General features: G+C 32.0%; 1 protein-coding gene across 1 annotated transcript; it reads right to left on the bottom strand.

Moving 5' to 3' along the window:
• Positions 1-10,224, bottom strand: LOC141590670 (putative sesquiterpene synthase). The gene is made up of 5 exons (XM_074411239.1): positions 9,969-10,224; positions 9,488-9,857; positions 1,742-1,880; positions 1,091-1,348; positions 1-306 (listed from the first exon to the last, which is right to left on the bottom strand). Exons 1-5 carry the CDS (start codon positions 10,222-10,224, stop codon positions 1-3), a joined length of 1,329 nt encoding a protein of 442 aa, XP_074267340.1.
• Between the last annotated feature and the right edge of the window lie 1,582 nt (positions 10,225-11,806).

The following is an 11,806-nucleotide window of genomic DNA, read 5'->3' on the forward strand; positions in this document are numbered from 1 at the left end:
TTACTCCAATAGTGGGATAGGGTGAATGAGGACTGAAGCAATCTTTTGTTGTAAAGTTTCGTTGACAAAAGTGAATCCATCGGTTCTTCCTTTGTACAAGGTATCAGCTACACGAGCCAAGAAGAGTATCCGCTCTAATAAAGCTTTCGGGATTGCATACGGTTTAAGCATACCTTCATTCATATCCTTCCAAGCATCCTTCACTTGATCCTCTAACTTTTCATAAACTTGAATTTCATTTGAAATGCCATGTTGCTTCATGTAGCATTCAACGGAGGATGCAACATGTTCTCTGTCTTTGTCAAACTGTAGATAATCACATTGTTAAATCTTATCTATGTTATTGTCATTGATCATACAGGAAGAAGGAAAACGTAAAGAATATGTTAAAACAACTAGTTTAGATCCCGCACATGAATGCGCGGTATTTATAGAATTTTTTATTTTTGTTTTAATTAATTAGGTTAGACCTCGTGCATTAAATGCACGGTTTATAAAGTTTTTTTTTATTTATACTAAATTAGATTTTTCTCATTCTTGTATTATGCTTTGGGAAATAAAAAGTTTAAACTGAAAATTAATTACTGAAAAGAATTGAGTAGCATGTTGAAATGTAATTTTGTAAATGATATTTTTTTGTATAGCAAAGTTAATGATTCCAATTTATAATTTTTCTCTTTTTTTTGTCTCGAAAGTAATTAAAATGGTTTATAATTTTGTTATATACATAGTATGAGTCAAGTCATTTTCAAATAATAGATTTAGTAGATCATAGTTTGATACAATTTTTTATTAAAATATTTAATTAAAAGATTAGAGTTTAGTCAAAAAATTATAATTTGATGAAATATTTATTTTAATGAAAATATAATAAGTTAATAAAATAAATAATTATAATTATTAATTAGTTACCTTATTTAGTTGATTTATACATAATTGTTATTAGCTACTTTATTTAAAAAGATATTTTTTGAAGGGAAAATTTGTGAGGATGCCTATTTATTTAGTAAATAGGGGATTCGAGAAATAAAAATGTAAAGAATCTGATTAATGAAAGGAAATAACATTTCGCGGGAAATTAGATGGGTACCTTGTGTCCTCCAATATCGTTCATGAGCCTAAGGATAATGCTACTAGCTTTTACCAATTTAGGCATAGGATTATTCTGAAACACCCATTCATATGCCTCCTTTGTTGCAATTTCAACCATACCAAGATATGCTGCAATAATTGTTGTAGTCTGAGCGTCAGATAAAAGAGCAACTTCCATATACTCGTCATATGTAGGAATGTAGTTACTATTGCACCATTTTGCTTCTTTAAAACATGCCTCCAAGTTTATCTTCACCTAACAAGTCAAACCTCAAGCAGTTAGCTAGCATGAAATCACTAGTCTCGATACCACTCTCTGACATCTCTGACATGTGAGGTCGTCCAAGAGGATATGTGAGAGAGTTATATTATTTGATTCTGGTGATGTCCTATCATTGTCCTTTTATATACTATCAGAGCGTGAATGACCTAGGAGGTGTTAGTTCACATAAATCTTGAGAGTGTCTTGTTTTCAAGGTCGAATTTCAACAAAAGTAGTTATAGTGAACCGAACAAATCCAATTTTTTCGCCGAAAGGAATAAATGAGTGTATTAACGTGAAATAATTATCTTAGTAATACACTAGATGATTCGACAAATGAACATAAAAAGTGAAATAATATAACAGTGGTGTTGTAAAGATACAGACCTGCTCTTTACAATAATGTATGCCAAATGATCCTCCTTGCTTTTCGACATCTTCCTCAGCTTCAACAAAGGTATCAAGAAGTGATTTATAACACTCGCTAAAATATTTGGGCAGCTCATCCACATAGCTATAATCCCACCTGTAAATTTGGATGTTTAATAACTCACGTTAATTGATAAGCTTAAATAACTAGTTTAAACGGATTGAAAGTACTACGCATATCAGCAAATTCACTTTCCTTTTTTATTATCCATGCAAAAAAATTCCACAGTTAAGCGGGTAGTCTTAGGATGGGTTAGACCTGGCCGGTAAAAGCAACCAGACCCGAGACCTGAAGTGACCTGAGCTACATCACTCGAATGTGACCCGAAAACTCGAATTGACCCGACCCGACCCGACCCGAACATGACCCGAGCTTTCTTGAATAGTAACTGACCCGATCTGAAACCACCAAACCCAAAAATAACCCGACAAAATATAACTCTAATTGAACCGAAAAGACTTGAAATGGCTATTTCTTTATTATTCATTGACCTGAAAATGACCTGACCGAAACAACCCGACCCGCTTATATGGGGTATATTGGTGTGTAAAGTAAGGCTTGTCCCAGTGGTGGAGCTAGGGGGGCTAGCGGAGGCGGTCGCCCCCCCCCCCCTGGCGGATGAAAATTTCGAAGTTTTAGTTAGATTTTTCGAATTTTTTCGAGTGTACCTTATGAAATTAGTCGTTCGCCCTCCCTAAAACTTTTCGCCCCCCCTAAATTCAAATCCTGGCTCCGCCATTGGCTGATCCCAAAGGGTTGATATTTTAAATATACACCGAAAGTCATCTCATTGCAAGTGACCAGGAAGTTGTTGGAATCCGGCCAAAAAGTTTGTGTTTGACAAAAAGAAATTATTAAAGGTTGTGTTTGACAAATCTTTTTTTTAAACGTGGTGTTTGAAATTTTTTTTTTTTAAAGATTGTGTTTGACAAAAATCCTAAATTTATTGACAGTGATTTATATGTCTGACATAAGGAGTACTAAATAAAAAATTGAAATGAGAAAGTGAGACAAATATAAACAAGAAAGTAAATAAGTAATGTTAAAAATGTGTGGAACTACAAACCTATGAATTGCTTGGAGAAGGAGTTGTTTTTCTTGAATAGTGCCATATGAATCAAACATGTCGTCAAGGAGTACAAGCATTGTGACCATTCTGCTGAGTATTTTCCTGGCGAATGCATACTTGGGTTCATAATAGCAACCCAATACCCAAAATTGGCTTTCGACCGACTTATCTCTTGTAAATGGTAGCTTTGCATGTATGCCTTTCCACCAACTAAATTTGCATGTTAACAAGATTAACGATTTAAAGGTCTAATACTCCAATGCTGGGCCGACCATAATGGAATTTTATAGGCAAGTTAGGAAATCGTTTTAGGGCTCGTTTGGTTGATACGGGAATTACATTGACGTGTTAATTTGCAATGCACGGGAGTTTAATTCCTACATTAAAATTAACGTGAATTACTATAATCCGTTTGGTTGCCATGTTGGAGTTTTACTTTCCTAGGAATTTCCAATGACCATGAGGGGGTAGGAAGTTAAATTCCCACATCATGTAGGAGTTGGAAATTCCTAGGAGTTTTAAACTTCCCATTTTACAAAAAATGGGGTAACCAAACAAGCTTTAAAAATCCCAATTCATGGGATTCTAGAATTCCCATGAATTGGGTGAGCAACCAAACGAGGCCTTAGACCGCAAATAAAAAATCCTTCGGTTTAGAACGTGATGGTAATTATTCGACTAGAGTTTGGGTGGACTCATGCCCAGAGATTATTGCTTATCTTGTATCCACCGACTTCATGCTGGCTTTTACTTAATTAATACATACCCTTTTACTTAATTAAGTCCTTGAATTAAAAATCTAATTACATTTTTAAAAAAAGACAAAAATTGTTTGTTTATGTAAATAATTAACTTCGTAAAAGACTACCGAGAAAAAAGGCTATTGAAATGAACTAGGTTTATGACCCATGAAATTCACGGATTTATCTGTTTTAATTTTGTTATTTTTATCTTTTTATTTATACTTGTTTGAGCAATTAGTTGATCCATTTAAAAAATATAGTTTTGGAATACATAAAAGTTAGTCGGTTAGTGTCTTATTTCTTTGACACTTTGGTTTATTTTCAAAACTATATATTGTACTTTAGTTGTTTATTTTGATTAATATACAAATAACATGTGGTTTTAAAAAAAATTACCTTTAATAAGTCCAGTAATTCATGATAAATGTTTAAGATTACCTTTTAATTATATTGTATAAATTATGTACTAAATTTTCTATGTGAAAGCTTGAATGTCACTTTGTCATTTAGTACGTGAAGACGAAAGAGTAAATTAATCCATAATATTAAATTATTGATCTTTTTTTTTTTTTTTTTTTTGAGAATAATAAATCTCAAAATGTAAGGAGTTAAGAAAATATAGACTTATAGGACTTTTTATCTTTTCAATCTTTTAATTCTCATAAATCATATTTTCTAATAGTAGCATAATTATAAAGTTTAATAAATGATAATCTTAATATATCGTTTATATCAATTTATTAGAAATCCTAAATTTTAAAATTTTGCATAAAAGATAAAATGAGTTAAATGGTAGCCTACTACAAAGCTCATTTCAATCTCATTTGTGTTATAAGACATACACACAAGATAATATGACATGTACGCATAAGTATTAGACAATAATTTACATTTAGCTATTACCAATGCCAAAAGATATTTTGTTGTCCAACTTGTTAATAAGATTGAGATCCTCGCAACTCCAATTTCATTCTATGATAGCTATTTTTCAAAGAAAAAATGATGAATTAAAAAATAACACATACCCAAATAAAACATATAGTTGAAAGTTTTTGAAATAATAAAAAATATTATGAACCTAAAAACAATTACTCATTCACATTCACGTTGTCAATGTTGTAGTTAGTTTATAACATAGTATTGAGTGTAATAGAGAGAGTATTTGTTTAAACAATTATAGTATTTCTCTTCTTCATATAGTCTTCTTTCTCCAATTAACTATCTATACAAAAAAAATCCACTGAGTGATTAATAACAAATAAAATGGTGGAATTTAATTTATGTAATATTAACCTTATCGTTATTAATTTAAGTTTTCTCTTAAATAAGGTAAGAAATAGGCATGGAATTATAAAGATATAAGTATATTTACCTTTGAATAGTTCAACTCTACAAATCTTGATAGGCTCTAAATGAAAACTTTTTACATATATATTAAGGTCAAAAATGTGAAGATTACGTCAAACCAATGGAATTTAAAAATAAATAAATAAATTATTAATTTAAAACCTTAATACACTTACCTTAATGTTGATACAATGATAAGAAAGATTATTGACACATATATACAATTCTTTTGGCAATAGGGGTAAAAAAAAAATTTGGCTAGAATTTTGGCTCACAAGTATTGCCTTCCGTAAAACATTTATATAGCCAAATAAGGATGCATTTTATGACTTTTAGACTTTTATTATTATTATTATTATCAAAGTTAATATATACATAAATATGTAGAAAGGTTTCATGACTTTTGAGTATTTGTTTTCATTATTAGCATATTTATTATAGACATAAATATAGAATAAATAGAAATGAAATGTAAAAGATTTTTTTCCCTTTTTCTTTTTTGTTTTTTTACAAAATTCACATTACATGAGAATTGTTTAGGGCGTTATCTTACGAAACTAAAAGAGGTGGATATTTTACCTTGCCTTTTATTTATAAATTATATTTATAGATTTATTTATTTATCAAATTTAACAAATTTGAGCAAGTTTATTTCAATAAGATTTAAGAGGGAGTTGTACATATAAACAGTTTAAAATTAGAGTGAAGTAAATTTTTAATTTTTCGTTTAACCTATTCTAGTCTTAAAAATTAAAATATTAAAGTTTAATGTTAAGTATGTTATTATTTGCTCTTAATATTTACAAATTATTTATTATTTTATAAATGATGTAAAATTATAATTATGTGATATTTATTTGCTGCTTAAAATATTCTAACAATAAACGTAAAAATTTTAAATTTAGTATGAATTTATTTTTAATGGTTGTTTAATTTATCTAAAAATTAAAAAAGCCAAAGTTAATGTTTGTTATGCTATTTACATTTAATGGTTCAATGTTTTTTTCTTTTTAAATAAGAAATAATGACGTGGCTTTCTATAGTTGGTGACGTGGAATTTTGGTTGTGCAAGATGGCATTTAGTAATGCGAGGTGACATTGTCTACGTGGCTTTTAAGGTTTACCCTTTTAATAATATTTATAGATATAGAGCCCATGTTTTGTGAAAATACTTCAAACTGTCGACAATTTTAATGAACTACCAAAATACCTTACCTCTTGTTGTATTTGTTTATTAAATCCGTTAGTCGCCGCTTTGGATTATTTCGGATCAAGATTTTGCCTTAGCTAAATAATTTTGGGTTTATTGGATCATTTCATATCACTTCAAGTCGGGTCAAGTTTGGGTCACACTTTGGATCAATGAGGTTACTAGGATCGAATCAATAGGCTCCGATTGTAGACGTAATATCTTTCAAATTAACTAAAATACTTCCTCCATCCCAATTTTATTGCCCTCTTTCTCCCAAAATTTATGTCAAAATAAGCGCCCTTTCTAAATTTAGTTATCAAGTTTTAACACTCAATATTGCCCCTAAATTATTTATTATCCCCAATTCCCCATCCAACACAATATTTTTCTCAACTTTCTAATTTTAGGGGTGAAATAGGTGTTTTACCCATGTTTATTAAATATGTACCCAAAAAAAAAACCATGTTTCTTAAATTCTCTCAAAATAAAAAGGGGCAATAACTATGGGATGGAGGGAATAGATTTTTTTTTATTAGGTAAGAAAACTAGGTTGATCCTCTAGGGTAGGACCAACCTATCTCATCCTTTCGAATGAGGGAGATAAGTTAAAGCCACCGGCTATCAAACCACCTCGAAAGAGTTGGACATGAATGTCCAATAGAAGCCATGAAGTCAGCAACCTTGTTTACTTCACGAAAGCAATGTTTAATTATCACTTCATCGAAAAAATGAAGGTCTAATTTCAAATCCTTGATAATACTAGAAATTTCCCAAGGAATATGCCAAGAACCTCGAATCGAGTTAATAACACATAAATTATCACCCTCCACAATTAACTTTGAGATTCCTAAGTATTTAACTCCTAAAATGTCTTCTTTTAAAGCGAGAGCTTCCGAAACAAGGATACTATTGGATCCGCACTTTTTTGTTCCCAACAAAACGACTTTACCATTGTGATCTCTTATATAATATCCTAAAGCAGCTTTATTACCTTCTATTCTCGATCCGTCAAAATTTAGCGAAGTCTGTAAACAAAATATGTTAAATTCTAGTGTTTAATATCAAAAGTCAAAATACTACTGTATTATCTTATCATGTGCTCACAAATCATTTCAATTTACGCTAATTTTCATTCTCAGACTCACATATAATTTTGGTAACCTGAAATATTGAAATGCTACTATATAAGATGAGGTTGCTTAATTGTAAGATCGTAGGATTGAGTTAAGCTTTTACTTTAAAAAAAAATGAGACAAGTTGAATCGTATGATTCTACAAAATTAAGAACTTACCTAGGATCGGGATCAGTCACCACTTTTTAAATCGGAAAATCTTACAATCCAGATCGAGAGCTTAACAACTATGCGTATTATTACTATTCTCGTTGTTTCAGTTATTTGTTTATTTTACATTTGCAAACATATTAATAGAAAGAGTCAATAATCGATTACTACCACGAACATTCCACTGTTTTTCACTTACTCTTACTTCAATTTTTTTTTTTTAAGAAATTACACCTATAGTATTTGCTCGGGTCAAAATCTGCACCTAACATAACTTTCGGGTAGGGATGGCAGTGGGTCGGGGACCCGACCCAGACCCTGAGGGTCGGACCCTAATGGGTCTCATTTTTTCAGACCCAATGGGTATGGGTCGGGTATGGGTCTTAAGAAAATATTTCGGGCCAGGGTCCGGGTCTAAGTTATGAGACCCATGCCCGACCCTTAGACCCTTTATTAAAAAAAAATTCACAACTTCTCTGAATTCATACTGGCAGACCGTAGAAACCAAAGCAACTAAAGTCTCTTTCTCTTCCCTCATCCCATAAAGTGATAAAACCCAACCAAATTCTTCTGACAATACCACCCTCCACCACTGACACAAGAAAACCACCACCACATCACTGATACGCCACTGGCAACCATCTCTCCAATAGGCGACGACCGACAACCACTATTAACGGCAGCCAGCGACGGTCAGATGGAGACGGCTATCAAGTACGGTATTGATTTTAGGGTTCCGAGTTTGATTCTTTCACATGTATTTGGAGGTAAAATTAATTTAGATCTTCTTTGTCTCTCTTAATCTCTTTGGTATGTATATTGGATTTGGTAGTGTACAATAGAGATTAATAAACTCATAATGTTAAAGTAGTATGAATTTTTTTTTTAATATTATAGACCCCATAGCTGTTAATCCTGCTATTAAAGTGGCTGAAATTCGGACCCGCGGGTAGACCAGACCCGACCCTTACCCATAGGGTCCGGGTATGGGTCCTCAAATTTTAGACCCTTGCGGGTCTGGGTCAGGTACGGGTCCAAAGGGAAAATCTCGGGTCCGGGTCCGGGTCTGGGTCTGGGTGGACCCTACCTAGACCCTACCCATTGCCATCCCTACTTTCGGGTGAAATAAATATGTGAACTGACAATTTTGCCCCTACATTTATATTAGTTACCTCACTTGTGTTTATTCATTTACTTTACCCATTTCATGCTTTTAACCAAATTTCCCCCCAGTTCCTCTTATATTTCCCCAAATTCTAACCTAATTTCCTGTTGATTCATTCATCAAAATTAATTGTTCATCAACCCATCTATTACTGATAGAATATATAACCTAACAAACTTGGTTAGAAGTTTGTTAGAAATTAGTTAGAGGTTGTTAAACCGTCCTTAAGTCGGTTTACCTCTTGTATATAAGCATAGCTATTTCATCAATTGTAACTCACTCACATATATCATTCATAATACAATACGCAATTCTCTCTGCTGTATTCTTTCTCTCTCGTTCTCTCTCAATCTTTCTTTCTAAACATCTAATCAAACCACATCAAGTTCAACAATTACTCTACTGAATTTTGTAAGTAGTTATTTTATCCCTTTTTTCCAAATTAATTTGTAGCTTGCTTTTTTTAATGGGTCTTCAAATAAATTTTCAATCTTTGTTAGCCTTATTGTTTTGCTCAATTAATATGTTGTTTAGTTTGTTTTACCTTAACCTATGGGGATAGACTTACCCGATTATGAGCTCTTGAAATCAAACTGGGAAGAAGAGAGAGAAGCAAAATATATTGAATTATAACATAAAGAAGAGATTGAAAGAGAGGAAAAAACATAAGCTTAATAAAAGAAGTATCAGCGGTAAAATCGTAAAAAATGTAGTTTTTTAACCAGAAAAATTGAATTTTGACGGAAAAATGGCCTGAAAGTGATTTTGGCTGCAAGATTTGAACCGAGCAAATAATATGGGTGTAATTTTTTTTTAAAAAAAAATCACGCGGGAGTAAGTGAAAAAAATAGAATGTTGATGAGAGTAATTGATAATTGATTAAAATAGATAATGTTAGACTTACATATCCAGGTCTCTGAGTTCCATCTGGTGGAAAGACTGGAGTAGATTGAAGTCTAATTTAGCAAGTCGCAAAAGAGATTTGTTGTGCGAATGAATTTTCTGATAGAAAGAAATGTAGTGCTTTGATTCGAGTCGGATCATTCCTTTGTGGAGGGGTTGATGAAGGGCATGCTCAATTTGATCGGCCATAGGAGACTTGAGTTGATCGACCAAAGATTTAAGAAGAGTAGTTGTAACCTCAAGGGCTTCTTCTAGTATATCATCCCCATGTACCGCAACATGGCAAGCCTCGTACATGCTCAGTATGCCCTCTATATCGTTGGATATGTCGCCTTGAAAGTCTTTGTTAGACATAAATCTTTTGAAAACATCTGTGTTCAAATTACATAGTATAAGAAAACAGCTCTATGAGTTTTGTGTCGTCCGTGTGATATTTTTTCATCCACACCTTTAAAATGACTAGAAAAGCGTCTGAATCTTACCGCATGACACAATAAAACCATGTTGCCTAAAGATACGAAATCCCAAAGAGACGAGATGTAAATTATACTTGTCACATTCCTTGAGATATTTCTTGTAGAGTTTATCTAAAATTTGTTCGATATTTGTCTCGAAATGGTAAGCCACCCCAAGACGTTCGATAGCATCGACAAGCTCCAGTTGCTTTGTTGGTTCCTCAACGATTTTCAGAAGCTCTTTCTTCACCTCCGCTTTCAGATTTCCAATTTCTTCCTCCATTTCATGCTTAGTTGCCTACCATGTCCAAAAATTTTAACTGGAATAAGAAATGAAAAATTCTTAGATACACCGGGTGTACCATGTCATCGTACCCTCTATCCAATAAGATTATTAGAATTACACACACTTTCCATAAATAATAAAGCAAAATTTAAATGAAATATGTTTAAAGGTTTATCATTGGTTAGGGTGTACGATAATCTTGTACACCCGGTGTACCCAAAAATCTTTCGAAATGAGGTTTCATACGTGTAAGTAGAAAATACTAGAAATAAATCAGAATTAACAATCAGAAAATACTAGAAATAAATCAGAAATAAGGTTTCATACGTGTAAGGTTTCATAAGGTTTACGTAGGATTTACGTAAACAGTTGACGATATATTAGAGGGTTACTTACATAAGTGTTATGTCCCTTGGTCGGAATCATGTATTTATCTAGCCTTCTTTTGTCAATTTTATCCCCTTCACAGTTTCACTTCATAACCAATTGTTGGTTGGCGCACAAGTGTGCAGAGTGAGGTCAAGCTTGGTAGGAGGTCATGGATCGATCCCCCACAACTGCGATTGGGAGGGGTTTAAATACCGTATTCCTTGGACACGCCCCGAAATCCGGATTAGTCGGCCCGATGTGATTCGGATTACCGGATGGTTTAGACAAAAAAAAAACAGTTTCACTTCATAAATCCGGTCCCCCCACATTTTAAGATATATTGAATAATAAATACACAGGTGTGTTTCAAAGAACATATATTTCCTCCGTTTTAATCATTTACTAGTTTGAATGCTCGTGCGTTGCAACGGGATAATTAACTTATTTATAATGCAAAAAAAAATCGTTATAAGGGTTTAATGTTTACATTCTATGTCTAATGATTTGCTTACATATTATTAAAATATTCTTTCAAAAAAATAAAAGATTAATATATACGTGGGTTAACTCTTATTAATCTTTCGATGTGGGACAATTATACTATTTATAAGTAATATTCACCAAACTTAGATTATTTTTCTGATGTGGGACAATTCTACTATTTATACGTAGTATATATTAATCAAACATGCATTATTTTTCAATGTGGGACAAATAACATACTCATAATTACACCATCTTTTTTGCATTTAGTTCGACATCCAACCAGATCCCGAATACCGAATACGGACAATTGCTACTCATTATATCTAATAGTTATATTTAAATTTAATAATATGATCAAATACTCTTCATTAACAATGTTCCGACATTAACTTATTTTGAATGCCCATGCGTTGCAACGGGGTAATTAACTTAATTATAATGCAAAAAAAAAGTTATAAGGGTTTAATATTTACATTCTATGTCTAATGATTTGTTTACATATTATTAAAATATCTCTTTAAAAAAAATAAAGGATTAATATATACGTGGGTTAACTTATTTATAATCATATAATCACTCCGTCTTATATTAATCTTTTGGTGTGGTACAATTCTACTATTTATAAGTAATATATTAACCAAACTTGGATTATTTTTCTGGTGTGGGATAATTCTACTATTTATACGTAGTATATATTCATCAAACTTGCATTGTTTTTCAATGT

This window comes from Silene latifolia, chromosome 7 (assembly GCF_048544455.1).
Source record: "Silene latifolia isolate original U9 population chromosome 7, ASM4854445v1, whole genome shotgun sequence".
Classification (NCBI taxonomy): Eukaryota; Viridiplantae; Streptophyta; class Magnoliopsida; order Caryophyllales; family Caryophyllaceae; genus Silene; species Silene latifolia.